At 36.9% G+C, this 27759-nt stretch overlaps 1 protein-coding gene across 3 annotated transcripts in view; it reads left to right on the top strand.

Annotated features, from left to right (window-relative positions):
* The window catches only part of pde4ba (phosphodiesterase 4B, cAMP-specific a), a 163917-nt gene that overhangs the window by 92785 nt on the left and 43373 nt on the right, over nucleotides 1–27759 (top strand). For all 3 annotated transcript variants that reach the window (XM_008415176.3, XM_008415177.3, XM_008415178.3), the window contains 4 exons: nucleotides 9876–10070; nucleotides 11512–11548; nucleotides 11752–11822; nucleotides 15680–15732. In XM_008415176.3, coding sequence (XP_008413398.1) covers nucleotides 9876–10070; nucleotides 11512–11548; nucleotides 11752–11822; nucleotides 15680–15732 — 356 coding nt within the window. The remainder of the gene's footprint in view (nucleotides 1–9875; nucleotides 10071–11511; nucleotides 11549–11751; nucleotides 11823–15679; nucleotides 15733–27759) is intronic.

Raw genomic sequence — 27759 nt, 5'->3', positions numbered from 1 at the left:
TCACATGAGAGGAGCTGAGTATTTAGACTGTAAATGATTGTGAATGAGAGCATTTGCTGGATGACTTTGTGCATCAATGTGCAAGCATAAAGACAGTGATGGCGTCAATGGCCTCATTTCTATTATTAAATTGTGTATCTAGTTGAAGTCCAGTTCTCTTCTATTTCTGGCCACAGAGGATGAAAGGTTGAAGGAGATACTTGAATTTATTTGTCAAAGTTTACTACTAAGACTGCCAGTGACTGTAAATGTGCTAATAAAATGGATCCCATATTTGTTGGTATTTAGTAACTGCATCACAATTGACCAGAACAGAAAAAAACCAAATTTTGGATTACAGTGTGAATAAAAAAAACATTTAAGAAAGTGCAACAACAAACTGGGGAACCACCAGATCAACAAAAACTAGCTTTCGATATATTTATGATGCTGGTCGAGATTGTTAACATAAAAGATCATTTTTAGAGAGAAAACACACAAAAGAAATCACCGCTCCAGCCAGCCCAAAGTCTCTGTTTAGACTAAACTTATTTATAATGCCAACACCTGCATTAAGAAGCAAAATATGTCTATTGGTGGTGACATTTTATTTAGCTCATTTAATAAATCTGATGTTGATATGTACAGTAAAAGTTCAAAAACTAAGAATATGCTGCTTCTCGCTGATTATTGGACTTTCAGTTGAAATCTATCTTAACCTTTTAACTATATTCTATGCACATCTAAAATTTTCAGATGCACTCATCATCTTATGAAGCAGCATCAACATTTACATACAGAAAAATCTTAGGGCTTTTGTTCAGTCCTATATTGTTGTTTGATGTGACAAATTGCAAAGCTTGCAACATTTCTCTAAAATTGTACATTTTTCAAGTTAGATTGTGGATTTCAGCTAGAAGCGGTCGGCATCAGGTTGGGTACTCTCCATCCATCCATCCATCCATCCATCCATCCATCCATCCATCCATCCATCCATCCATCCATCCATCCATCCATCCATCCATCCATCCATCCATCCATCCATCCATCCATTTTCTTCCGCTTATCCGGGGTCGGGTCGCGGGGGCAGCAGCTTCAGAAGGGAGGCCCAGACTTCCCTCTCCCCAGCTATTTCTTCCAGCTCCTCCGGAGGAATCCCAAGGCGTTCCCAGGCCAGCCGAGAGACATAGTCCCTCCAGCGTATCCTGGGTCTTCCCCGAGGCCTCCTCCCGGTGGGACGTGCCCGGAACACCTCACCAGGGAGGCGTCCAGGAGGCATCCTGACCAGATGCCCGAGCCTCAACTGGCTCCTCTCGACATAGAGGAGCAGCGGCTCTACTCTGAGTCCCTCCCGGATGACCGAGCTTCTCACCCTATCTCTAAGGGAGAGCCCAGCCACCCTGCGGAGGAAGCCCATTTCGGCCGCTTGTATCCGTGATCTCGTTCTTTCGGTTATGACCCAAAGCTCATAACCATAGATGAGGGTGGGAACGTAGATCGACCGGTAAATTGAGAGCTTCACTTTTTGACTCAGCTCTCTCTTCACCACGACGGACCGGTACAGCGCCCGCTTCACGGCAGACGCTGCCCCAATCCGCCTGTCGATCTCCCGCTCCCTTCTTCCCTCATTCGTGAACAAGATCCCCAGATACTTAAACTCCTGCACTTGAGGCAGGACGACCCCCCTGACCCGGAGAAGGCACTCTATCCTTTTCCGGCTCAAGACCATGGCCGCGGATTTGGAGGCACTGAGCCTCATCCCGGCCGCTTCACACTCGGCTGCGAACCGCTCCAGTGAGAGCTGCAGATCACGTTCCGATGAAGGTTGGGTACTCTGCTTCTGGCAATTACCCCAATTTATGTGACGTATATTTGTCAGAGATTTATGGAAGGAAAATGTCAGAGATCTTTGGGACATAAAATTCAGTGACTATTTTTACTCTGGCTGATGGGATCAACTTATCACTCCTTCTAGGGAATGTTAGAGAGTCTTATTTTATTGAGCTGGGAGATAAAAAACATTAAAAATCTCCTACAATGGACAAATATATTGTCTCCATGTCAGTATATCCTCTGCAGTGCCAGCAATTTCCAGTGACTTTTAACCTCATTTGGGAATCTGCTTGATTGTCATTGTTAGCACTGTCATTAATCTGAAGAAATGACATCAAAACTCAGAAAATACGGTGGAAAAACAGGAGGGGTTGCCATAGCGCTTCTGTTTGTTCAACCCCAAAGGGTTTCCTTTCCAGAAAACCCAAGATGATCAAGTTAAGTTTAATAAGTAACAGTTTCTATTTTTTAGGCATCTCTTGTAATAATAATAAAACAGTTTCTACATCTTCTTGATAGACTGTGGTGTAGAAACAGTGTTTGTTTTAGTTGATTTTACATGTGAAATAGCTTAGCAACAGAAAAGCTGTGTACAACAATCAGCAGGAAATAGATTAAATTAGTCTTTGTCTAAAAAAAACAGATATTAGAAACTTCTTTGAATGCCCATGTATCTGTCTATCCTTTATATATTTATTTTAAGTTACAATACAAAGTTATGGAGCTAAATTAGAATATCTTTTTACTTTTGTCATGAAGAATTATAGACACATCAATGAAGGTTAAGTTACAGTCGAACAGCGTTGCATAGATTTTTCCAGAAGTAACTAAGTTCAACTGAAACTGCAGTAAGAAAACTTATAATTAGTTCCAAGTGATGTTATTTAATAGTTACCTGTTCAAACATGGCCGAGCAGAAGCAAGAGCAAGTGAAAGAGAATGTTTGAATTGTATTTGCCTCATAACTGGAAGAACCACTCAAACTGAGCTTTATTTAAAACTGCTTTATGTAAATATGCTACTGTTTGCTCCTAAGTTTACTTTGCAGTCTTTAGAAGAACACATAGTGTATTGATAGCTGATTTCAGCTGAGAAACATGAATTATAAGTCGTCAGGAGGCAGTAACCAAGCTCTTAAAAAGTTTAGTTTTAGCAGAACAAAAGTTTCCCGTCACACGATTCCTACACTTTAAAGTCCTTTTTAATGAGATTCCAGGAAAATCACTGGAGTGAAGAGAGTTTTCTCCAGTTTCATGGACCAAAGTGTAACTCAGTACTGCCCCTCCTCCACCTGTCTCTACAAATATGAAGGTTTTCAAGATATTTCTGAATGTTACAAGAATGTCTGTCAGCATTTTTGTGCAAGCTAATAAGAAAATGGTGAATGTTCTATGTGACAAGCACACTCACTACAAAAACTATTAATATCAGAGGTCATTTTATAAACAATATATATGCATAAACATTTAAATATTATTCATAAATATACATGCTGGAGCTAAAATCTTGTTTAAATTATTTTATCAGCAGTTGGTTTTGGTTTGGAAAATAAAAGGATTACATCATACTTTTCAGTTTTGGTTCAAAGTCCATCATACCATGAAAACGTGACATCTTTTGAATGTTAATTAGGTTATTGTCTCTCAGCTGTACATGGGGTGTCACAATCAGAAAGACTTACATTTATCACCAGCGTTTTCACTGTTGCTTATTTGCATGCTCAGTAAATCCTTATGTTTTTGATGTTGTTTAATTATGTTCAGCTTTTTCCAACATCTCTTTTCCTGTATTCATCCTTGCTTTCTTGCCATTTTTACTCAGTACACCAGTTCCTTTACTCCCACTGTTACATAAAGCTTGGTTAATTAAACTCATATTCCAGTTCAATATTCCAGTAATCGCTCCTCACATTCTATGTCCTTGTTGAGTTGTCATGTTACCACAGATGGTTTGCTTTTTATTAGTTTCCCTTCATGTCAGCTGCTTTTTTGTGACTGTTTTCCGTCTATTATTGTCAACATTTTACTTCAGGATGATCTTTCCTGCCTCTTGCTTGTACTTGGGTCTTCCGCCAAAGTGACACGCTGACTCATGTTAGAGTCAGAGTTTAGATTTTAAAAACTGTCGATCCTTCTATCATTCATAATGATCAAACTTTAGATAAGGGTTCTGCGAAAAAAGCATTGGACCACATCAGTTATTAATTCCATATCTTCCTATTATTCCCACATTGTATGGTGGGGTCATCAGATACAGAAGACAAACAACTATTCATGTTCTCACTCCCTGAAGGGCAACTGAGAGCCTCCAATTAATATAATATGCAGGCTGAGACTGGAATACCCACAGAAAACCCAATATGGTCATGGAGCAGATACCAAAACAGGAACCCAGGATGTTTTTGCTGTGAGGCAACCAGTGCACTGCAGATTTGTCCAATTTTCAAACTGCTGTGACACTTACCAAAAATCCTGTCACAGACTCTACAAACAGGATGCTGATTACAATACCATTGTCTCATAGCTGGGAAGTGGAGTCGCATTTCCTAGAAGAAGAAAGAAATACAACTGGCTGTCTTAATCATAAGAAAAAAAATGTGTTGAAAGTCGCTACACACTGTTGTTATTGAATTTAAAATGTCCTAAATTCCTGATTTTACAATTAATTTTTTAACTAACATCTAAGGCTTTAGACCAGTAATGTGTATAATTGATCTTTGTTTGGCTTGAACTGACCTGCGTTGAAAAACAAAAGTATGGAAAAAATATATCAAATTTAGTGGTCTTCTGTTAGACAATATACAGTTTCAGTAATATGAAATGACTGCTGTGATCCACAGCCAATAAAATCACATTTAATGCTGATTATCAACTGTCTTAAATAATTGAGTTCAGCCAATTATCCACCCCTTAACAATAATGGCTCATAATGTGGCCCTTCAATTTCCTGTTTCTTCTACTGGAGAATATTAATAGATTCATTTATCTGGCATTTACCGGAGTAACTCTTATTTACTCATTTTAGCAGTTTTCTAGAATCTTATTTAATTTTGTGCTGGTTAGATTTGCTAAAGCCGAGGCTCAAGTATCTAAACACTAAATGGTGGGACAGCAGTTCTGTCCCGTGTCAGGGGGTCCGTCTTCACTCACTGCCTGACGTATGCAGATGGATCATGGGAAAGGAATGCTGTGTCATCCTGGCGTCTAAAAAGGACAATTCTGATTGCTTTAGTGGCAAAATGGAAAAAGTATGACTGAGACGCACATTGTAATTGCTTAGAAGAAATGAATTTACAAGGGAATTTCTATAAATGGGCTCTCTAAGGAGTCTGGGGAAAAAAAAATTAAAAAAATAATAACTACTTCCACTTAGTTTCTGTCCACATATTCCCAAACTCCACGAGTCTGTGGAGTTTACTCATTTCCCTTCAAAGTGGAAAACTCTTTCTGTTTCATCGAGTGTTTGAACTGTGGGTGTTTTTATCTTCAGTTTGGATTAACAATAACTGTTCTCATCCTCGACACCTTACCGGTTCTCCTGTGGTTGGAGAGACATTTAGATGTTTACTGTTCAACATGCCTGTTTGAGATTGTAAGTTGTTAGTGTTTGTACAAAAAGTTTTTAGCAAATATGTAGCAAGATTGCAATAATTTAATTAAAAAAAATATATATTTTCCCAAAATTTATATCGCATTGATCATATCGGTATAATGTATTTTAGTCCTGGCATACAGAATTAAACAAAAAAGTTTCTAAAACTTTGTCCAAACTGGTGAAGTTTTAATCTTGCTGTGCCACAGTATAGCTTTTTCTATTCTGCTGTATAGAAGCTGATGTTAGTCAGGCTATGTGCTTCTGTAGCCAGCTTACAATTGGTTGCTTTACGGACATGCTGCTAATAAGAGTTTCCACACCATCACTGTTCCTGTTTTTCTGTAAATTTAAATATTTCCAAACATCAAAGTTCATCTTGTTTTGTGTGCGTGGAAGAAGCTTTGTAGTCTTAATTCAGTTTGCAGAATCTTGGTTCACAGCAACAGGACTTCCCTGTCTCCATAGAGATGGAGAAAACGTTGGCATCTTCTCTGGCAGCCAATTGAAAAGATTTACAACAGTAAGCACTGTAATGTGGAACATTTTTGTGTTTTGTTTTATTTTTAAGTCATTTTAGTTTGCTTTATCAAGATGTAAACTTTACAGAGAGATAATAAATTTGTGGTTTCTTGCCAGCTTGCCAGACAAATCTCTTCATCCACCAAACCACCACAGCTCTCGCTCCATCACATAGCAAAGGATCTTTGCTCCCAAACTTTTTCAAGGCTAACTTCCTTAATGTCCTCCCTTTGTACTAGACAGCTTGCTTACTATTTGTGTGTCATTACCGGTAATTACTTTCTAAACCATAAAAAATGCTGTTAAAAGCTTTCTGTGTCATAAAACTGACAATGTGATTTAGTCTGCTGGATGAATCGGTTCTCTCTTTATTGCTGACTGCAAGAGCACACAGATATAAAGAAGGCCACCGGGGCATTGAGTTGTGCAGTTTACAACCATAGTAAATTATGTAAGATTTTAATGTCAACTTTTGGTACTTCTAAGTTTTGCTACCTCAGAGGAGCTAATGAGTGGACATTTTCTGTCCTGGAGTATCAAGTGATCTTTGAAAATCCTATATTTAGCTTTCTTCAATCACTTCCCTATTAGGGGTTGACCTCACATCATGTGTAAAATGTGCAACAAGACCTAAACGTTGCCATTGCATTCACAGTAGAGTAATAATACTTGTTTCAAAATGTTGTTTTTATATAAAAATCAGACTGTCCTTAAATGGTAACTTTTAAACTTCAGTTTATTGTAGAGACATTTTATGTTATTATTTTATACGCTTAGAAATGAAACTCTTCTCAATGTTTGCTTTATTCTCTTATTTCAGTAGCTAACAGAACACCAATCTAACTTAAATGCAAACACTAAGGGGCATACAAATTCTTTAAAATGTATACATCCTAGTTAAATGGTTTCCCATTTTGTCACTTTATAATTTCAGACTCACATATTTAGTAATAATCAATAGAGTCTGTGAAAATTGTTGTCAGTGCTTTCGATTTATGCTCACTTAGTTTGGTCTATTTTTGCAAAACTGGCAACTATTCCAGTTTTTGGATGTGTGAAGCTGGTAGAGACAAACCTCAAAATACTTGCAACTGAAGTGAAAACTGCTTCTACAAAGTTGACTGCTGGGACTCAATACATGCACGCCATGCTGTGCACTTCTTTGTGTTGGCCTGTCACTTAAAATCTCATCAAAATGCATTCGACTTTTCAATTTAAATGTCACAAAATGTGAAAGATTTCAAAGAATGTGAAGATTTACAACAAAATGTGCTATATATATATATATATATATATATATATATATCATTGTTTTCCTTCTCTGTCTGTGCCAAGTTTCATGCAAAATGCAACAGCCCTCTGTCTCTAATAGTACATTTCATACCTGTTCTACATCAGTGACTTTCTGACACGAGTTACTGAACTGAAAAGTCTTCCCTCATGAAATGAAACCCAGACCATTGTTGGTGTGCACTGTTCTGCTAATTCAGTGGTGGTAAGATAAAAAAAAAAAAAGTCTTCCTCAAATAGTCTAGTTGAGCATAGCTTGTTAAAAGCTATAGTTTTATCACACGTGAACATTGCCTTTAGTAGTACTTTTCCACATTTTAAATAAGCCTATTTTCTTAAACGTTTTAGTAGCAACAAAGATTATTTACTCCCCATTTTATTCTTGGCCTTGTATTTTTATTTTTTTTTAAACAAAAATGTGAAATTTCTTGTTTTGCTTTGAGGGAAAGCAAGACTACACAAATGTGAGATGTGTTCGGCAGCACTCATTTCAGAGTATGTTGTCTGTACATGTGATAATGATGCAAAGCAGTGGGTTGACCTGAGGGGGGAACAGTCTTGAACAACACTCTCAGGGTAATTGATACTGTCTATAAGTTTTATTGTTGTTGCTCTGAAATTCCATACTGCTCCTATATTTTTTATTTTTCGCTCTCTGTACGCAGGGTTCCCACAGAGTCTTAAAAGTGTGGGAAAGTATGGAAATCACCTTTAAGTATTTACAAGATCTGGAAAAATGTAGAAAAAAGAAAATATGGAGCATGGAGCTTCCATAACTACACTGTTGTTAAACTGAAAAGTTGGTGCTAGATCTGAGTGAAGTTATTACATGATTAGATTCAAGAAGCAAATCGGTCAGAGTTTGGCAACATAATTAGACACCAACAACCAACTAAACTGATGTGAACACGTGTAAAGCACCACTTTTTTTTCCCCATTTAACATTTTACCATGAAAAAAGTGTTTAATGAAACAACAAAAGAATTATTGCTAAATACCTTTTTAGTTTTTTATTCTGTTTTAAATAAATAATCTTGATCCCTGAAGAAATCTCTGATAACAAGTCCAAGAAGAATTTTGTTTCTAGAAATCTAGAAAACGTGTCACTGGACAGCATGTCATTTAATGAGAAACAAATGTTGGTAATGTTTAAGTTTATGAATAAATACACATAAGATACACAATGCAGTTCATAGTAGTTCTGCTTAACATGGTTTCTCTTCACATTTTTTGCAGAGAAACCAAAACATGTGAAAGAATAGTTGTAACAAACTACAACTATTCTTTCATTTTAGTTGGTGTCTAAAATTTGTTTAATACCATCCCAGTACCATGATGAGCTTTATTTAAGTTTCATTTAAGTTTCATTTAAGTTTCATTTAAGTGGCCCCCTAGAGTCTAGAGGACCACTTACAGTGTTATTGTGGGCCGGATTTGGCCTCCGGGCCTTAGGTTTGACGTGTGGTTTAAGGAATTTAAATATTGAACATCTGAAAAGCATTACTTTTACAACTTCTGATACTTTTTATAGATCTATATGGCTTTAAAATGATGTCGATATGAAGCAGAAAACAGTACTTAAAGCTTTTGTTTCTCTTCTTTATTGTTATTTTAATCTTACTTGGTTCTATAGCTCCTAAAGCTTCTCTTCTTAGGCTCAGCTCCTAAATTAATGACACAATTTTTTTAATCTTTGGCCTCAGTCTATAATTTTTTTCAGTTATTTGTTGAGTCTTATTAACTTCCTGTTTTTCTTGCAGTGGGTAAGAAAGTCCAGTCTGTTTCTGTGCGGGGACGGCATTCATTAAAGCAAATAAAAAATTCTGAGCTGCAAATTTCCCACAAAAAGCGTACAATTAAAAGGGACGAGCCTTTTTGATCGCTGTTTATAGTGAAACAAAGTGATGTCAGTCAATTTCCAACTTGATGCAGGTGATTTTTGTCACCTGGAAAATTGTTTTGCATACATGATTCTATCTAGGGCTGCACAGGAAGGACTCGGCATGTTTTGGTGGAAAAGCAAAGGTGAATATACCTGAGTTCTTGGTCTTATTCTTGCTCTCATTTGTTGTGTAAGCACCAGACTTTTTGCTGACCTGAGTTTACTACACAAAAGGGGCAATGAGGGCAGACCAAAGAGAGAAAACACAGACGTTGAGAATTTCACCATTGCATATTAACAGAAATTAAAAGAAGTTTGTTTGCTAGAAGGGACCGGACAAAGATGAGGTTTTCCCTCATCTCTCCATTTTTTTCGTCTCGTTGGACAGAAGCTTCATTCTCTCTACTCATCAACAAATAAACACCATGTCAACTTGCCCTTCCTGGGACGCCATGCTAAGTCATTTCACTGCACTGTGTGCGCATTCAGTGATATAAATAGGTAGGAGTGCACAAACGCATCACAGGGGTATGAAAATATTTGTCCTCTTTGTCTGTTCATTCACAGTCCGCAAAACCAAATGATGTGTTGGATAATGAGACACTGATCAGGAGAAATTCCTCTTCTGGACTGATCTATGTTTTATGTCTCATGTCTTATGTATATTTTGTCTAAATTTCAGAGCCAAGACTCCTCGATGGTTTAATAGATTATGAAGACAGTCAGTATTTAAATAAGAAAACATATTAACCACTTTAAAACGTTGCTCTGTTTGCAGTTTTGACGTGGAGAATGGCCCATCAGCTAGCTGCAGCCCACTGGACCCCCAGGCGTCCCCCGGCTCGGGTCTGGTGCTCCACACCAACTTCCCGGGACATAACCAGCGCCGGGAGTCCTTCCTGTATCGCTCTGACAGCGACTATGAGCTTTCCCCCAAGTCCATGTCACGAAACTCCTCCATCGCCTCTGAACTGTAAGTTATTGTACCATTGAGACGTTTAAAAACAAATAATGGTGTTGGCCTGTCCTTTGCAGCTGCAACAGCTCCAACTCCTCTGGGAAGGTTTTCCACACAGTTCAGAAATATATTTCTACTATTTGACCATTTTTCTAGGAGAGCATTTGTGAGATTAGACACTGGTGTTGGTCACCCTATTTGTTCTAAAAGCATTGTCTGTTTGAAGTCAGTGCTTTCATGAAGCTCTCTGGGTACTGTTCTTAAGATAATCTGAAGGTCACAAAATCCAGAGGCCTGTAGCTGTTGACTCTGCAGACAGTTGGTGATTCCAGCATACTGTATATTCCAGCATACAACTACAGCCACAGATTTAGTGTGAATTAACCCTCCATGGCCAAGTTGTTGTTGTTTCCAACTTCTTCAGTTTTTTTAATATCACTTAAAATTGACATTGGAGGGTTTTGTGCTAAGAAAATTTCATAAAACACTTGACTTCCCAAACTATGATGGGAGGCACATCTTAGAATCTAAGTGCAGGATTTCTTATTCCTTTGGCTGCAGAAGAGACCCAACGCCTGCCTTCATTAATTAGGAGGGTCTCCTTTAGGAGCTTTTGAAGTTGCTAATTTCTCCAAGCTGATTGATATTGCAAGATTGGATCTACAATGTTGAACAATCCAATATTGCAGCTCCCTTGTCACTACTCCCATTAGACTATGCCTACAGCACGCTGAAAGCTGAGGGAACAAAAGTTGAATAAAAGTCAAATTTGACTTCTCACAAACAAAATGATAACATTCTGCGCATATAATACTGAGGTTTAACTATGTATCCTCACTATGAAGCACAACAGTTTTCCTTTAAATAAATAAGACTTAAAGAAAAGGTCAGGTATCAAGATATTGCTCAGTTTAAATAAAATCAGCACAATCACCTCTGCTTTCCCCTCTGACCATTCTGCAAATGTAATGTAATTACAGTTATATAAAGCAGGGGTCGTGATCTTAATCTGGAGCTCTTACCTAAAAATAACTAAGTCCAGACGCCTGACAGCACTCTAAAATTTGCTACTCTCAAAAATGTTGCCATGAAAATGTATTAGCTTGTTTTCATTTGGTTAACATAAAATCGCTAAGCATTCTAATAACTTTTCTATTAAACATGTCAACAGGGTAAAGACAGATTTGATGTCATTTAATGTTTTTTACTTCCCAATTGGGAAATGCTGTTAGATCAAAGTGTTTACTCTCTTAGACATTGTCTGAATGCTACTCACTGAAACAGAAGGAGGAAGTTATTTAAGTCACATCATATTTTATGTTTGCACTTGTTGCACAGTATTTACAATTTCTAACAAATGCTTTACTTTCCGATTATGTGAAAAAAGTCCATAGAAAAGTAATATTTGGGGCATCTTGCCTTTTATAATTTATTTACTGTATTTCTCCCCATGCAGACATGGCGATGACCTGATTGTAACTCCATTTGCTCAGGTAAACACCTCATTGTCTGCTTTCTGGAATGTTCCTGTTTTCTTTTATTTCCCTATTGATGAATAATGTTTGCTGAACCATGTTGGACAAAATCAAGCCAAATAAAACAAATATTTAATGGCCACGTGATGCGTAAATAAACCGGCTGCTAAACTAACGAGCACAAAGGATGCCACTGATCACCTCTCTCACTTCCTTTGTAGGTTTTGGCAAGCCTTCGAAGTGTGAGGAATAACTTCACTGTTCTGACAAATGTCCAGTGTGCCTCCAGCAAGTAAGTATGACAACATCAAAGACCAGGCATAAAAAGTTTCTTTATATATATTTTTTCCTGCTTTCAGAATACATCAGCAGTTGCTCACAACATTGTAAAAATACCTCAATCAGTCATAAAAAAAAGAACAAACATATAAAAATCTGCATCTGCAATCAAATTCAATGTTTATTCTAAATAAACATAGACAGAAAATTGCATACCCTGAAACCGGTATTGTTTTTTTTAAAAATATAAAACAAAAAAAAATTAAGAATTCAGATTGCAACTACATCCATTTTCCACATGGTGTCAGTATTGAGTTGTAAATAAAATTGAGGCTAGACGTGTGACATCACTGCTGTTCCCACCACTCACCAGCTGAGATGCTACTTGGAGCAACAAACACTATCCTCATACAAACACACAAATATACAGATTGAGACCATCTGCAAACAGTTTTAACATTTTGCAGTAATAATAATTTGTCACATTTAATAATTTGTTGCAACTGATTCTTGCAGCGTAAACAATCTTTTTATAAAATTTCTTGAAGGTAAACTGATGTACAAAGAGCTGCTCTGCTGTTCTGAGGCAAATGCAGTCCCACATGGACCCACTTATCTATTGTTTTTCAGTGACCACTGAGGCTGCAAAAATACATTTTACATTTTTAAGTGTGACAGCTTCTTACAGAATCAGCGATATTCTTCAGCATCAGCAGTCAGTACTGATTCATATGCTCTTAAAACATATGGATCATAGTATACTTACTTACTATATTCTTTCCTAAGTGAGGGCTTATTTATTTGTGCATATTACACTTTCTAAACATGCAAAGAGCAGCCTGCTTCCAGCAGCAACCAGATTAACAGTTGGAATGGAGTCCTGACTACCTGAAGGCTGTGTGACCTACATTCATCTGACTCTCCTTCAGAGACAGGAGTGAAGAGCTAGAGACAAGGCAAATATATGAATATGCAAACTCAGTATATTTATTCTACACAGAATGTTAGATGCTAAATTCAGTGTTTTTTACACCTCCTTAGCACAAATTCACACATTATCATTGAAGTTATCTATTGTGATAAGCTACACAGCATTGGCCATGCTGACAGTTAACTCATAATAAGCAGAGATATTTAATGTTCCTTTAATAATGCTTTATTAAAATTATTTCTAGCTTATTTTTGACAGATCCTGCTGACGGTAGAAATCCTGTGATACTCCCTCTTCCTGTAGAAGCAAAACATCCAAGAACCTATGTTTAAAAAGCAATACACCAGCATAGTTAGTAGTTATAATACAATGCACCTTGTTCTAAGGGCTATCGAGTTCACAACAGACAGGCACAGAACATCCACATCTTTATTTACAATTGTTCTCAATTCTCCACAACTTTCATCGTGTCTTTGTGTTGTTGTTTTTTTTTTAAGAATTTTAACATTTTATAATAACCTGGCCACATAAAAGTATAACAGCAACACGTAACAAATGTTTAATGTTTCTAACATTTAGAGTATACTATGTCTGATAAGGATATGCCTAACCAAAAACTGGATTTTAATAAACAATTCAAATTAAATCATCAATGCAAAGGGCAGTCTTGTGACATAAAAACTTTTTCATAAAGTCTATAAAAGGAAATAGAATAACACTGCTGTGTCTGCATAGGATAATTGAACGGTAATTGATAAAACGTCCATTTTATCATCTTTCTCTTTGCTGTACACAATTGTTACCACAATTTATTCAGTTAAAAACTAACTCTATGTTGCCATGCAGGTCTTGATGCTCAATTCCAATTTTTTTAATAATCTGTAGTCCTTTATTTTCTTGCGTGGTGAAATGATGCGATCAAAATCAGACTTCTGTGTGAATGTTTTAACCCTTTTAGGGCTAGAATTATAAAGGTTCTCATGAGCTTATTGTTTTACATTTTTGGATGCTGCACAGCCATTATTTGAAGCATTTCAATAACCAATACATCAGTACAATCCTTAAATCCAGGTCTTTCACAATTTATACGTTATTAATCCATAACAACTAAATAAAATGCTAAAAACTGCAAAGAAAAATCCCAAAAACGTAATTCGGTTCATAATTTTTTTCCAAGATATTTCAAATATAACAATTTCCTAATCTTATTTACCAAATTTGTCAATCCAAAAAGCTGCACAGAGGCCTTTTGAACCATAGAACTTGCATTTTGATTTTTTGCAGAAGTTAGTTTTTCACATACTGCCAAGTTTATAACATCTATCCAAAGCCAGAATAGAAATGTGCGTGTCATATAGACTTTGTATATTGTGGCGGACATTTTACGACAATGTATGCTATTTGTGCCCTGTTTGTACCGTTGCTGTTTCTCAATAAAGATCTATAATAAAACCCAAAAAAAACGTGTACAGTACCCGTGGCTTCGTTTTGTACACCACTTCCTCATAGGTGGTGCAGGTACGCTGTATACGTGGCACAATGTGTATGGTACAGCATTTTGTACCCGTAAATAAAGTCCGACGAGAAATAAAGTCCTGTGAAAATATTGCCAAACCGACCAGCAGAAGGACAAGAAGAACATAGGCAACTGCTTATGGATCAATTTAAAAATTATTCAGCAATGGGAGCCGGCAGCATAGTGGTAAGATCATAGCAAAAATGAATTAAGTTAATAAAAGGAAAGCACAATCAACAGCAACAGTGGAGCATAAACTCCAACTTTTGTAGATAAGTTTGAATCCCACCCAGTTTCTCATCTTTCATCTGAGAAACATCAGTTTTGTCTTATTTTTCTAAAGCAATGGTGACGGGACTGAGACTAGACGTGAAATGTAAAACGTCATAGAAGAGCACAGAATAAACTGGTCTAAAAGTAGACTAACAGGAGCAACCCCTAGTTCCTTATTGGCAAAAGAATCTGATTTGGTTTGCATTTGTCTGCTGTGTGAACATAGCATAAAATTGTTTGCTGAACCATTCGTATTAAGATTCTTGGCATTAAGTAGATAACATTACTTAATACATTTTACATTCATCTGATTGTGAAGCAGCTAAACTAAGGGAGATACAATTTTTGGAAATGCTGAAAATATCCATGGTGAAGATTCACTCACCATTGCATGCATAATGCTGAAATGAGTAAATATGGAACATAAGTTGAAAAAAGATCTGTACACAATAGAAAGTGACCTACTCCTTCCTTACATCATATCAACTTGTATTGTATTACAGGCTGCTCAGAAAATCCTAAAGGTGTAACCGTAGATTTTCACACGTCTTAGGGAAATAAAAGAAAACAGGAACATTCCAGAAAGCAGACAATGAGGTGTTAACCTGAGCAAATGGAGTTACAATCAGGTCATCAACTATGACTGTGATCCAAAGAACATCTTCAAGATATAGATGTGACCAGTTTTTCATAGAAATACAAGCAATAAGAATTTGCATAAACAAAAAATAATCCCTGCACCAATGTTATTAAAAGGCTCAATTAGAGATTACATAAAACTTGAATGCATCCTTTTGGTAGCATAGAAACATTAAAAATAACTCCTACGTCATGCATTTTTCAAACACTTCTAGCTCCCTTAATGTGCATACCTGAACATTTATTGTTCTTCAGAAGATAAAACATAAAGTATATATATTTTTATCCTGCCCCCTCATGCCCTTGAGCAAAGCTAATGTAGCATCTGCTTGGCTTCAGTGTTTTCTTTCCCTTTATGGTGCAAAAAGTTTCATTTTTTTAAATTTTGGATAGGAACTGAATTTCCTAAGTTATTAGACTAAATATACATGTATATATATATATGTAAAATATACATGTATATTTTATAATTTTTACTTCATATAATTTTTCTTTCTTTTTCTTCAACCAGGAGGTCTCCAGCAGCAACAACTCAGCCTCCAATCACCAGAGTTTGTCTGCCTGGTAAGAAGTCTCATGTGATATCTTAATCCGAGTTACATCTGACTTTACGATCTATCACAGAATATATCTTCCACCTTTAGCCCCCTAAATCACTCTTTTTTTTTATTCATCTTTCTTTTTCATGAACTGGCCTACGTGACAACTCTCACTTTTTTGCCATCTGTCTGCAGCCCCAACGCTGTGGTCCAGACTAGTTTGTCATCAAGCTCATTAACATAGTTCAAACACATTTTATCAGGCAGCTCAGACAAAAAAAACAAAAAAACTCGCCTATGCCCATACAGTCTTGCAAATACACAGCTGTGTGTTACAGTAGCTTGTTCCAAGCTTGTTTGTTTTTCATCATATTTAACTTTAAACTGCGGTGTGAGAGTTTGTGAGCTGTGGTGTGTCCACATGTATGTCTAGATCTTAAAGACGTGTGAAAATCTATGGTTACGCCTTTAGGATTTTCTGAGCAGCCTGTATAACAATGTAGGTATACATGGGAAATACATGCTTTTAAGACGCTCTACTTTTCTAAAAAAAATAAAAAATACAAATCTTCAGATTTTTTTGTCTTTTTATTATTGAACAGTTGCAACTTAAAACAACATTTAAATTGGGTGGTATATGTTTTCCAGGCACATACTGCCATCTTATAGTGCAATCAAATAACTGTTACCTTAAGTTATTATGAAATGTTTTATATATCAATCAGGACTTAAAGAAAATTAACTTTGTATTCTAATGCCTTGAAATTGTGCCCCTGTCTCTTTGAGAAGCGCCTGTTCTTCATGACGCTCTACCTTCAGCATGCCATCACATCACTGCATCTCATCACGCCTTTAACCACCGTTTGACTGAGACGTAGTTTGTATGATTAAGATCAGCAGAAGCACATTTCAGCAAAGTGTTTACTAATTGTTACTGACGTTAGTCTGAAGGAACTGAGCAGCGGAAGTGGTGTTTTGTGAGAGCCGGCGATTAGGCACCCCAAATGGAGCCTATGAATCAGAGATTCAAAGGATTCCTCAAACATGCATGAAAGAATCAAACCAACTCCAAGTATTTTCTTTTTTTTTTGATGGGGAACATAACATGACACAAAGGCCCACTTTTAAAACTTTGGTATACATTTGCAGAATACATTTGAAAGTATATTTATATATCTTTACTGTCAGAATATTGTTTTAATATTTGGCACATCATCATTAACACTAAGTTATTATGTATCTTGTGTTACCAAAATATGGAAACTTGATTTAAAGAAACATTTAAAAGATAGTAATGAGATGGGTCACTGTCGACATAGAGCAATGCCTCCTGACGTCTTTTGCTTCACACCTATTGGCCCTTCATGCTTTGCACTGTCAGGTCAGAACAAGAACAACAAACATGTTGATTTTAAAAGAGCGAGACGATTCACAACGGAACTGAGAACAGCGAGCGATCAAATACCATGTTTTAAAAGAAACCCACTCGGGTCAAATATGACGAAAACATAGGACAAGTGAAACTACAGAGTTGGGCAGTTCAGTAAAGGTTAGTTCTGTTTTCATACATCTTTCCTTTACCCTGGCTTCTGCAACATGCATCATTTAATTTCAGTTTCTATCTGGACCAAATTAGAGCCAGAAGTTTTAAAAAAAATTTTTAAAAATTTGTTAAATAGAATCTAGATGCGACCAGTTTTCAGATAACTCTGGTTTGTAGAGCTTGAATCTTGTTGCTCACTTTGGATGCTGAGTATATTTGTGTAAATTGCTCTTCATTTTAGTGTTAAATGGCCCTGTGAGCCTTTCATTGTTTTAAACAGTTTAAAAGTTGCCTCGCTGTGTACCGATGTGAGATCTGATGTTATTGAGTCTATCAAGGCATATATGCATCATTTATGAGTAATGTGAAGCGTGTGTGTGTAAGTGTGTGTGTGTGTGTTATGGGGAGGTGTTCCTGTGGTTCTAATTGACGTCAGCACGCCTGTATGTGGCTTCTGTTGACTTCCTGTTAAAGCAGATGGACTGAGTTTTCACTTCCTTCTTCAGAACCGCAGCTCATCAGGTGCTCATGAGTTTGACTACAAGAGTTTGTGTGTGTGAGCGTGTGCGTGAGCGAGCGTGTGTGTCTAAGTGTGCCTCATAAAGCTCCGTGTTGTGAAATGTGACCTATTTTGCAGCAATTATGAGTTACATTTAGAGGCATTTTTTTTGTTTTGTTTTTATATGTTTTCACATTTTTACATATATTACTTTGTTGATCATAACTGGGAACAAGAAATGAGATGCAAAACCCCAGACTGAATATGACTGTGTCACGCTAACTGCTGTCTGCAGTTTAAAATAACATAAAGGCTGCAGAAATTTTAGAAACCAACTAAATGAGCCATACGGTTAAAGTGACATTTTGAGCATTATTACCATAAACAGTTTGTTTTTATATTTTCTCGCCTAAATATTTAGCAAGATCTTGAACATTGCACAAGCCTGCTCCTTTCAGAAAACCTATAAAAACATTTTGGATTTTTTTTTTACAGCTTTGCAGCATTAGTCTTTCATTACACTGTTTGCTCATGTTTTTCAATTTAATTATTTTTTTTTCTCTCATTTTTATATTTTAGAGTCAAAGTTATTGTATGCATAGATTAATCTCCAAGACTTGCTGAATTTATTTTGGTTTTATCTAATCACTAGTTGCAGAGTATTCAGAGGTTTTGAAAAAGTTGCTGCTTTAAAACTGCAAACAATTCCACTGCTGCAATTTAAAGTCTCCTTAAGTGTCAGATTGATTTGTATTTACTTCCACTTTATGGGGTAGTCTAAGCCAACCCGTCTCCCACTTGTAGCTGAGACAGGTATCCAAATACCTGAAGGTTTTTTTTTTTGTTTTGTTTTTTACAAACAAAGACATTGCATTGGGATTGTGCTATAGCTTATACAGCCCCCCTAACCCACATTCACACAATTTCCTCTCAGCTTGATTTCATTCAGCTCTCATGATCTCAGACCACATCCTCACTGAAGGAGGCCCACAGTCACATAAAAAACACAAATTTACAATAAAGACCCCCCACACATCAACCCCTCCCCTCCCTTCCAGTTCTTCCTCTCTGCCTCTGTCCTCTCTTCTCTTATTTATTCCAGCTTGTGTTTTTGCTACTTCTTGTTTTCATTCATCTTTTTGTTTTACTTCTCTTTGATTCGGGAGTTGCTGGACCAGGAAATATGAGGCAGGAAGAGAACATCGGATTGTTCCTGTTTTGCTGTCTCTCAGCTGTTGTAGCTTGACGGGTGGAAACCATGCAAAGACTAAGTGTGTATGTGGGGAAAAATAGGATGCAGAAAGACAAAGGCCTATTGTCTGTCTCCACACACGGCACGGACTGACAAACTGATACATAACATGATATATGTAGTACATAAATATTTGAAGAACATCAAACTGAAATGCGGGTGAAGCTGTGAACCTTACTTTACCGTTTTTGTACCAGATGTGTAAAATTCTATAAAAGAAACTTAACTTTTATAGTAGTGCTATTTACACTGGCAAAACAAATGAAAGTTAACTTTAATGAGTGCATTTATTCTTTGAGCAAAATATTCCACTTTAAAATAAAATTTCCCATCATTTGTCGCTTCCCTACAATCACTAGAAAATAAATGTCACTGAAGCATTCTCTTGATAAGTTATTCACTTTTTTAAGCGAATCGGAGAGTTGAGGAACTTTTATTACGTAAACCGAGACAAAACGTTTTGGATTACCAAATAAAAGTTCCTAACTTTTACCTCACCGCTGTTCACAGTGGGGCGCTTGTAGAGGAGATTTTTAAAATCTTCTGCCCAAAGGACACTATGGTTGTTTTTCATTGTTGGATCATGCAATAAAGATGCATTTGTTAAAAGGTTTCTACACATTGCTGTTAACAGTTTACCAGTGATTCCAGTTAGTATGCAGGTTGGTGAGTGAGTTGAGACATTTGTTTTGAATTGGCTCTATGTACAGTACATTGATTACAGTTGTTAGCATTAACCCAGCTATAAAATACTGACGGGGTCATTGAGATGTGAGCCACTAAACCTTAAGGGGTTCATAAATTCTAATGATCATGAATCAAATCCAAATTACAAAAGATGGAAACCTTTTTCTTCCTTTATCCCGTGTTACATAATTTCAATTATGTAACATGCAGGCTGCATTGCCTAATCAGTTAAATGTATGAGTGAAGGGGAACTTGTACAACCTGGAACAACAATGGATGAACTTCCACTTATAATATTTTTATTCAATTAATTTTGAGTGGAAAAACCCAGAGAATGCATTGTTTTCCAGTACATTGTCTGCTGAAGTTTCGGTATAAAATCTCAGAGCACCCTGTACACTCCAATGTTGTCATGCCACATGTTCAAAACCTTATCAGCAGAAATGGTCACCATGCAGTTATAGCCGTCCACTTTCTCATCAGCTGGTGAGTTGGGCAGGAAAACTACAGCACTTCTTTCTCAGAAGATAAAGGCAGAAATGCCACAGATTATCAGTACATAGATTGTGAAAGTAGATGTTGTCTAACGGATGTCTGACGGATGTCAGGCTTTTTTGTAAAGGAAACTTTGTTAGAGCTGGAAAACCTTAACAATATTTACATCAGTTTTTGCAGAACTCTTCACGAAACGGTTAGTGATAATAACAATAATAAAAATAATTTCTATCATCTCATCACAGTCATGCGGTTATGCTTTGGGCACACTCAAACAGGTTAGTAAGGTCTACTCACACACATGCTAAAGATTTCTGCATAACAGACCGTCACAGTCCCAAAGCAGCTGTTTGGTCGTCACAGCAACAGAGGGAGGAAATATTCTGTCAATTCCTGCAGCATTTAGCTGTGAGAATCCCACCCAGGTATGACCTGACTTCCTGGCCATGTTAACCAATGTGATGAAATGCGATCATCCAGGATACATGTGATGTAAAGGCCCATTGAACTCACCAGACCTTTGTCACATCCACATCTTGTACGTCTGTGTGTTTGTCCATTTAGCTGACTGGTGATGTGGAAATGGGTCAGAGAGTTGACTTCTTTTCATTCCATTGTGTCCTTCCATTGTCTCGATGTTTTCATATAAACCCAGCTGGCCCTAGTGGCATCATCCCAAAAGGAAGCCGTCTTTGTTGTTTGGTCATCTGGTCATAATAAATATGATTAACTTTGAAAGGTGTTGAGTCACTTAGGATATATTGCGTCATAGCCTGAGAAATATTTTATTTAAATCTGCTGAAGTTTTCCAAAAATCTGAATTAAAATCAAAACTTGCCAAATTTTAATTACAAAAGGAATAAAAATAGATTATGGATCAAAGAACGCTGGCATCGGCTGCTCTTGATGGAGAAACGAGCAAAAGAGACAATTTAACACAACATTCGTGTGAAACACATCAAGTGGTCACAGAAACCGGTATGGTAAAAAAAAAAAATGCAGATGAAACGGCCAGATATCAACCACCAAGCTCTCTCTCATTTATCTTCAGTTTTAAAAACACTTAAACATTTTGATAAATTTTCAATGAAAAAATATTTTTCTTACACTAATATACACCAATGTGGCAAACAATCTAAATGGCATTTTTTAGTTTTTCTCCTTTGTCATTGAAACCAAAACTGCCAACTTTTCTCGTTCAAAACTGGAGAGTAAATAATTGTCTCCTTTTTTTGAGAATATTGATTTTTCAAATTTTCCTTGAAAGAATCTGAGCAGCAGGAGTGTTGGTAATTCTGAACAGAAATGGTACTTCTCAATTAAGTTGGAAGATAAATGACTTGCTTTTATTGACAGTTATGCAAGCTATGCCTTTATAGAATCTGATTAAAACTGCAATGACCCTCAACTTTAAACTGTAAGAGTGTGTAAGTGTAAGAAAACAGATTTGGCAGTTCAGTAGGACTAAAGAAACATGTTTCTACCAAAATAAGTCAAATGTTTTGGAGAATGTTAGATTTCTTTCATTTAAGCTCCTTCCTGTATCAGCAGAATGAATGATACATAACACATCGGCCTCTTTATGAATGTTGTTTCAAAGGAGCCAGAGACGGCCCTAAACTCCCTTCACCAAGCAGTGACCCAGTGCGTGCAAGAATGCACTGCTGAGGTCACAGATCAGGAGGGAGAGCCAGTACAACAGGAGGGATGAAAGAAGGAGAGCTATGCAGGGAGGGACACCAGAGATAAGTCATCTTTGGAAAGGAGGAAAAGTTGACTAAAAGGTGCTGCAGAAGATACAATGCAGAGGACACAAGAAAAAAGCTTTTTACATCATAATGTAGTCATAAGTCAATATTTGTTAACTTTAGTTGACAGTTTTGTGGTTAAAGCCAGCAGAACATATACCCAGATAAACTCTATCTAAAGAAAAATCCTACCCGTGTGGGTGCTTTTTAACAGGCTTTTTCGGAACTGCACAAATTCCAACACATGAGGCCAAAATGTAAAGATAAATGTATATTATTTAAAATCTTCACACAAATATGGTGCAGTGCAAACGCCTTGAGTCAGTCCTTTCTTGTAATCTTTAAAATTATATGAAGCAATAATTATTTCAGGTGACACAAAATAAGCTTGAGTATAATATTGTCAATTTAAGTCTTTGTTTTTCATATCTTGCATCCAAGTCCATTGCATTTCCATGTCAGTTACCTCACATCAGCGCCTTTTTGCTCAGTGTATGCTAATCTTAATAATGGTTATTGATGGCATTTCCATGACGTTGGACACAGTGGGCGGACAAAACAACAAGAATGCTTCAGTTGTCACAATCCTTTACCAAACCATTAGGTCAAATTTAGAAACATAAATTGTCCCTAGTTAAGGTGGTTTGCGGCTTCTGTCAGAATGGTTAGAAAATAATAAAATTATCTGTAAATTGTTAAATGATTTGTGCTAACATATTAATGATAACTTTGTTTGCAGTTGGTAAGTGTGGAGCTCTAAAAAAATGATTGTCTGCGCTATCAGTGCGAATTTGATGCTTGAAACTCAGCTGACTAGAGCCCTATACTCCAAAAACAAGCTACAGGATTTTAAAGTCACTGGTTCTGATGACGTCAGAAGAAATTGCGTTCTCCATTATGAATTTATTGAAGGTATTCAGCTTTTTGCTGCAAACACTGAAGGACCCAATCTTCCTGAAAAACTACTGTCTGTTCTGTCCTTCCTTGTAGATGTTTTCATTGTTGTGTCTACAGTTCAGTCTGTTTCCAGGTGAACGCTGAAGTATTTGTATTCCTCCACCACCACAGTGTGCTCATCAAAGTAGCACCGTAGTGAGAATGAAGGTAACACTAAACCAGATTTGTTGGCTGCATCATTCAGCAACGTTTTTGACAAGTTGTTGGTGAAGAATAAAACCAGAAAGGCAGAGATTTAGATTTAATGCACACACTTGTAGCTAATGGAGGAGCATAAGCATCGGATTTCTGCACTCTAATTTAGGTTTTTCAGTTTACACTTCAGAAAAAACGCTGCTGTGCCACAGCCATCTGTGTCGGTGATGTAATGCCGGTAAAGTTTCAAGGTCGGGTGTCTATATATGCATCTGTTCGATAGGGTGACAGTGTGACGGTGTAAGCATGTTTACATGTAATAGATATGGTATGCACAAACATCTCTTTCCATTTCTCAGCTCACAAACTGCTCTGCACGTACACCACGTAGGCTGTTGCCATGGCAGCGGCATGCTCCACATCTATAGTGTCTCCTTGTCTCTCCCCTGTGTTATCCAGGTGTCCCAGCACTGAGAAATCCATACGCCTGGCCCTGTTTCCCTGTTTGTAAGCAGCTTAAAGGTCTCGGTATTTCTGTGTCTGGGTGTCTCATGATCCTAAGCCTTTTTACTACTTCCCGTCAGTTCCTGATATATTACATTACATTATACAAGAGAGTAGCAACCTCATTCTATTTTGCCAAAGTTACTGTTTTATTAGTTGAAATAGGTTTTTTTCTTCTTTTTTTTTAATAAAGACGTATCTAGGCAGACCTGCCATGTTGCCAGGCAGTGTAAAGAGGCTAAAGCTTTCAAGATGCAACTTATGTCATCATGAGACGGTTGGTTTTCTCTTAAGGGGACTGTTTGGACAGCTGACAGGGTGTGATATCTCAGGATTACATTTCCCCTCTGATTTACTGCAACCGTTCCTTAGACAGGTATTTACATCGGTTGACTAGATTTATTCCTCCATGACAGTGAGAGAGATCCTTCTACCATCTTAATTTGTGCCACACTCACAAGGTGAAGCACTCATGTTGCAGACATCCGGGCTTGTCGGTATGTTTACTACACGGTTTGTGTGTTGTATATCCATTGGTCCATGCAGGTGGCTTCTAGTTAGAAGGAATGAATCAGTGCTAACATTGTTAAAATTATGTTTGCCAGGACGTTGTTTTGTTTTCATCCTGGATTTTTAGTATTATTCGTACCTGTGTTTTTTTAGTTATTCTTAGTTTTTACGAGATTAGCTTTGCTTCTCTTTTATTTTATTTCAGTCATTACTTGCTATTTTACTTAAATTGTTTTTGTGGTTAGATTTGTTTTCCCTGTTCACCATTTTATACTTTTCCTCACTCCTTTGTGCCATACTCTCTCACGTCCTCAGCCTGCCTTCTGTTCTCTCCTCTCATCAGCCCCAGTCTGTTGTTCCAGTATTCACTCTCCATGCACACAGTTCCCATGTCTTCCTGCTCTTGGTGTCATCCTGGTCGTTTTTCTAAGTTCTTGTTTTGTTGATATTTTCATTGGATCATTTATCATCTATTGCTTCAGCCTGTCTGCATTTGGGTCCCCACCAAACAATACATCACGACAGGGTACATTTTTTGATAGTCCATCTTAACCATGAATTGAAATGATTAAAGGCACGGATTCACTAAAGCCACAACACATTTTCAGTAAATGACTTTAAGATAAGCTAAGGTATCTATAAAAAACCCAGCTGTGGAACAGTATAATATGATAGTACAGAACTTAAACAGGCTATCCCCCCCTGGAAAGCAGCTCCTTGGCAAACATGCTACACGTGGTTAAAAAGACATTAAACTACAGAAATATCATGGCAGAAAATCTAAACAGTTTTGAAACATTACCTTTTCAAACCTTAGTATAACTCATAAATGAGCCAATGCCTATCTGGGGCTTATAGTAAAACAGTTAATAACTAAAACAGGAAAAGCCCTAAAATGGGCCGTATCCCATTCGAAGCACTATTTCACATTGATATAACACTGATGCACAACTTTACCATATTTATCTATAGGCCCAGTTCAATCATTACACGGGTCAATTTAAGCACACGTGTATTTTGGACTGTCTTTAGCTTCTCCCACACTGTTAAAGAAATATAGTGAGAAATGGCATAAAACTACTTTGAAGTTTGAGAGGATATGTTGAGTATAGGTATAACTGACTATTTGTCTATGATAAAAGTATTGCATTGAAATAGACATATTTTACCACTTAAAAAAATGTAATAAAAATTAATAAATAAATAGCAGTTGCATATTTTCCATTGATATTTTGTATAAAATCAATTGATCAAATTTTATTTGTACAGCACATTTCAGCAATAAGGCATTTAAAACAGCAACAATGTGTTAAAAACTATTGCCCCTTGGATGTCAGCCTCAACGTTAATGCATGAGTGACTGAATTAAAAAACAGGTCAAATAATCTTGTTTACTTCAGAGCTTGTCAATAAGGTTCACGGTGGGGGGAAAAAAGTGCCCTACGCTGATGAAACCATTCTGTAACTTCTAAATTTCAAGTCTTGTATGTGGAGCCACATTTACCATACATAAATTGATGTAGAGGAATGCATGCATCTGCAGATGATCGAACACAAACATGCATGCAAATCAAGTCTTTGACTCTTCCATGAGTGTCCCATGCAGACACCTTTCTGTCCATAGAAGGAAGTGCAAGCTGGGCCGGACTATGATACCAATGAGGAAACGGGCCACTGAGATGATAGTGACTTCCTCACACACACGCACACTCAAGTGCATACACACCCGCAGAAATGCACATAAGCAACCAGCCTCCCCTGGGAGCTTTTTCAACAGCAGTTCATCCATCTTTCTCTGAGGATAAATGAGTTCCTTTGGTGTGACAGGGAGACAAAGACCAGACAGGGACTGACCTGCGTCACAAACCTCAGCATGAAAACAGTCCTTTATTACCCCATTCACCATTCATTCACTGCTGCTGGCTAGTTCACAGGCAGGTCTTAAACCTGGCTTTACACAACTGGTCTTTGTTGTTAAGTAAGTTGCGGGCTGTCTCCTAAAACGTTTGATCTTGACCATGTTGCCCGAGTTTCTACAAGCTTGACATTGGAAAATGTTTTTTTTATTTATTATTATTAAATTAGCCTTCAGAAAGCTCTGAATGTAAATTATACATCTGGAGCTCTGCATTTGCAGACCCTCCATCTGTAAATACATAACATGCTGGAACAGTTTTACACCAACGAATGAAACATAAAAAACATGCTGTTCTTCAACATTCTGCATTTTTAAATATGTCTCCCAGACATTTTGACATAAATTCCACATGTAAGCTTAGAATAGGCTGGCATGTAAAACAAAGTAAACTATTAGTTAGCTCATGGTTTTTACCTTAAAAAAATTAAGAGAAGGTTTTTGAATAAAAAAAACACCAAAATGGGTGTTTACATTACCTGCAGAGTTCTATAATGTATACTTTGATGGACCTTTAATTGCAATTACTTGTAAATAATTACAATTAAAATCAAACTGATTTGAACAATAATAATGTCCTTGTTTCTTTAATGACAAATAGATATTTCTCTGCAATTAAGACTTGACTGAAGGGTGGTTGTGAGTCAATAAGCTGATGTTATTCTGACCACATCACTCATCAGAGATAATTTGCTGAATGTTTACAACAATGTCTAAAAATATTATCTATAATTAGAGTTTAATGAATGTGGAAAATGGGACAAAATATCATGACATAATTTTGTATCAATATCTTATACTACCAGTTGGCAGCAGGGCAGGGCAGGGTTTTCATTTAGGCATCAATCTGCCTCTCTTTCATCTATCAGATCAGCAGGGTTTAATAGGCTTTTGATATTGACAAAAATATATATTTTTTTATTTTTCACTTTTTATCAGGGAAATGCTTGATCCATTGCCACTGCTACTCTCTTGGCACGTATTTTAGCTTTAAAGAGAAAGTGGTTGTAGCTGTAGGTTTTACTTCCTTTTTGCGAAGAAATTATTGGCCTAAGTTCTTTTGAAGCCTCTCTGAAACCACTGCTTTTTTTGTCAGACCTTCATTGGTTTGTTATGTAAGTTTCAGCGTAGACAGAAAAATGTCTGTCAAGTTATTTATAAGATGTAACAGTTAAAAGTCCTGATACAAGTCCTCACAAATTGCTCCAGTGTTTGGAGAACAATTAAAAAGACTAAATGTTCAGATAAGGCCTCATTCCTTTCTGAAAGGGGATGAAGATGTGCACTTAGCCAGTCACTTTCCTTTTCAAGCTTTTATTGTTTTATTGCTCACTGTCAGTTTAACAAAGCAGCACAAAGAGTTCAGAACAAAATGTGCCGGCTGTTGACCAAATCGCTGACTTTCATACCTGGGTAAACACTTCAGACTTTACTTAAACCTCTTTAGCGTTAAGTGGTATACAGTGTGTGGAGCTGGATTGTGCAGGGTGTCCTGCTGTTTAAAGAGGAGCTAGTTTAGTTCACTCAGTCTGTAAGAAGAGTCTGTTCTTGGAAAAGACGTGATGCTCTCTATTTTGGAAAAAGGAAATTGATGACTAACTAGCTTTTGCTTAATACTGGAATGTGTAGGTTATTAAACATCATACTGGCTCTCGGATATGTCCATCACCAACATATTAAGATATTTTTCATTATTAAGAATAACTACAGAGCTGCTTATTTTTGACTTTTTCTGTTACGTTTTTATCAGAAATAACATCATGGCAAAGGTCTTTATCAAACTTTGTTGACCGAAGGGCAAAAAACA

The sequence above is a fragment of the Poecilia reticulata genome, chromosome 4 (assembly GCF_904066995.2).
Source record: "Poecilia reticulata chromosome 4, P_reticulata-male-v2, whole genome shotgun sequence".
Classification (NCBI taxonomy): domain Eukaryota; kingdom Metazoa; phylum Chordata; class Actinopteri; order Cyprinodontiformes; family Poeciliidae; genus Poecilia; species Poecilia reticulata.
The sequence above is the reverse complement of the archived record's forward strand: the minus strand, read 5'-3'. Positions and strand labels throughout refer to the sequence as shown.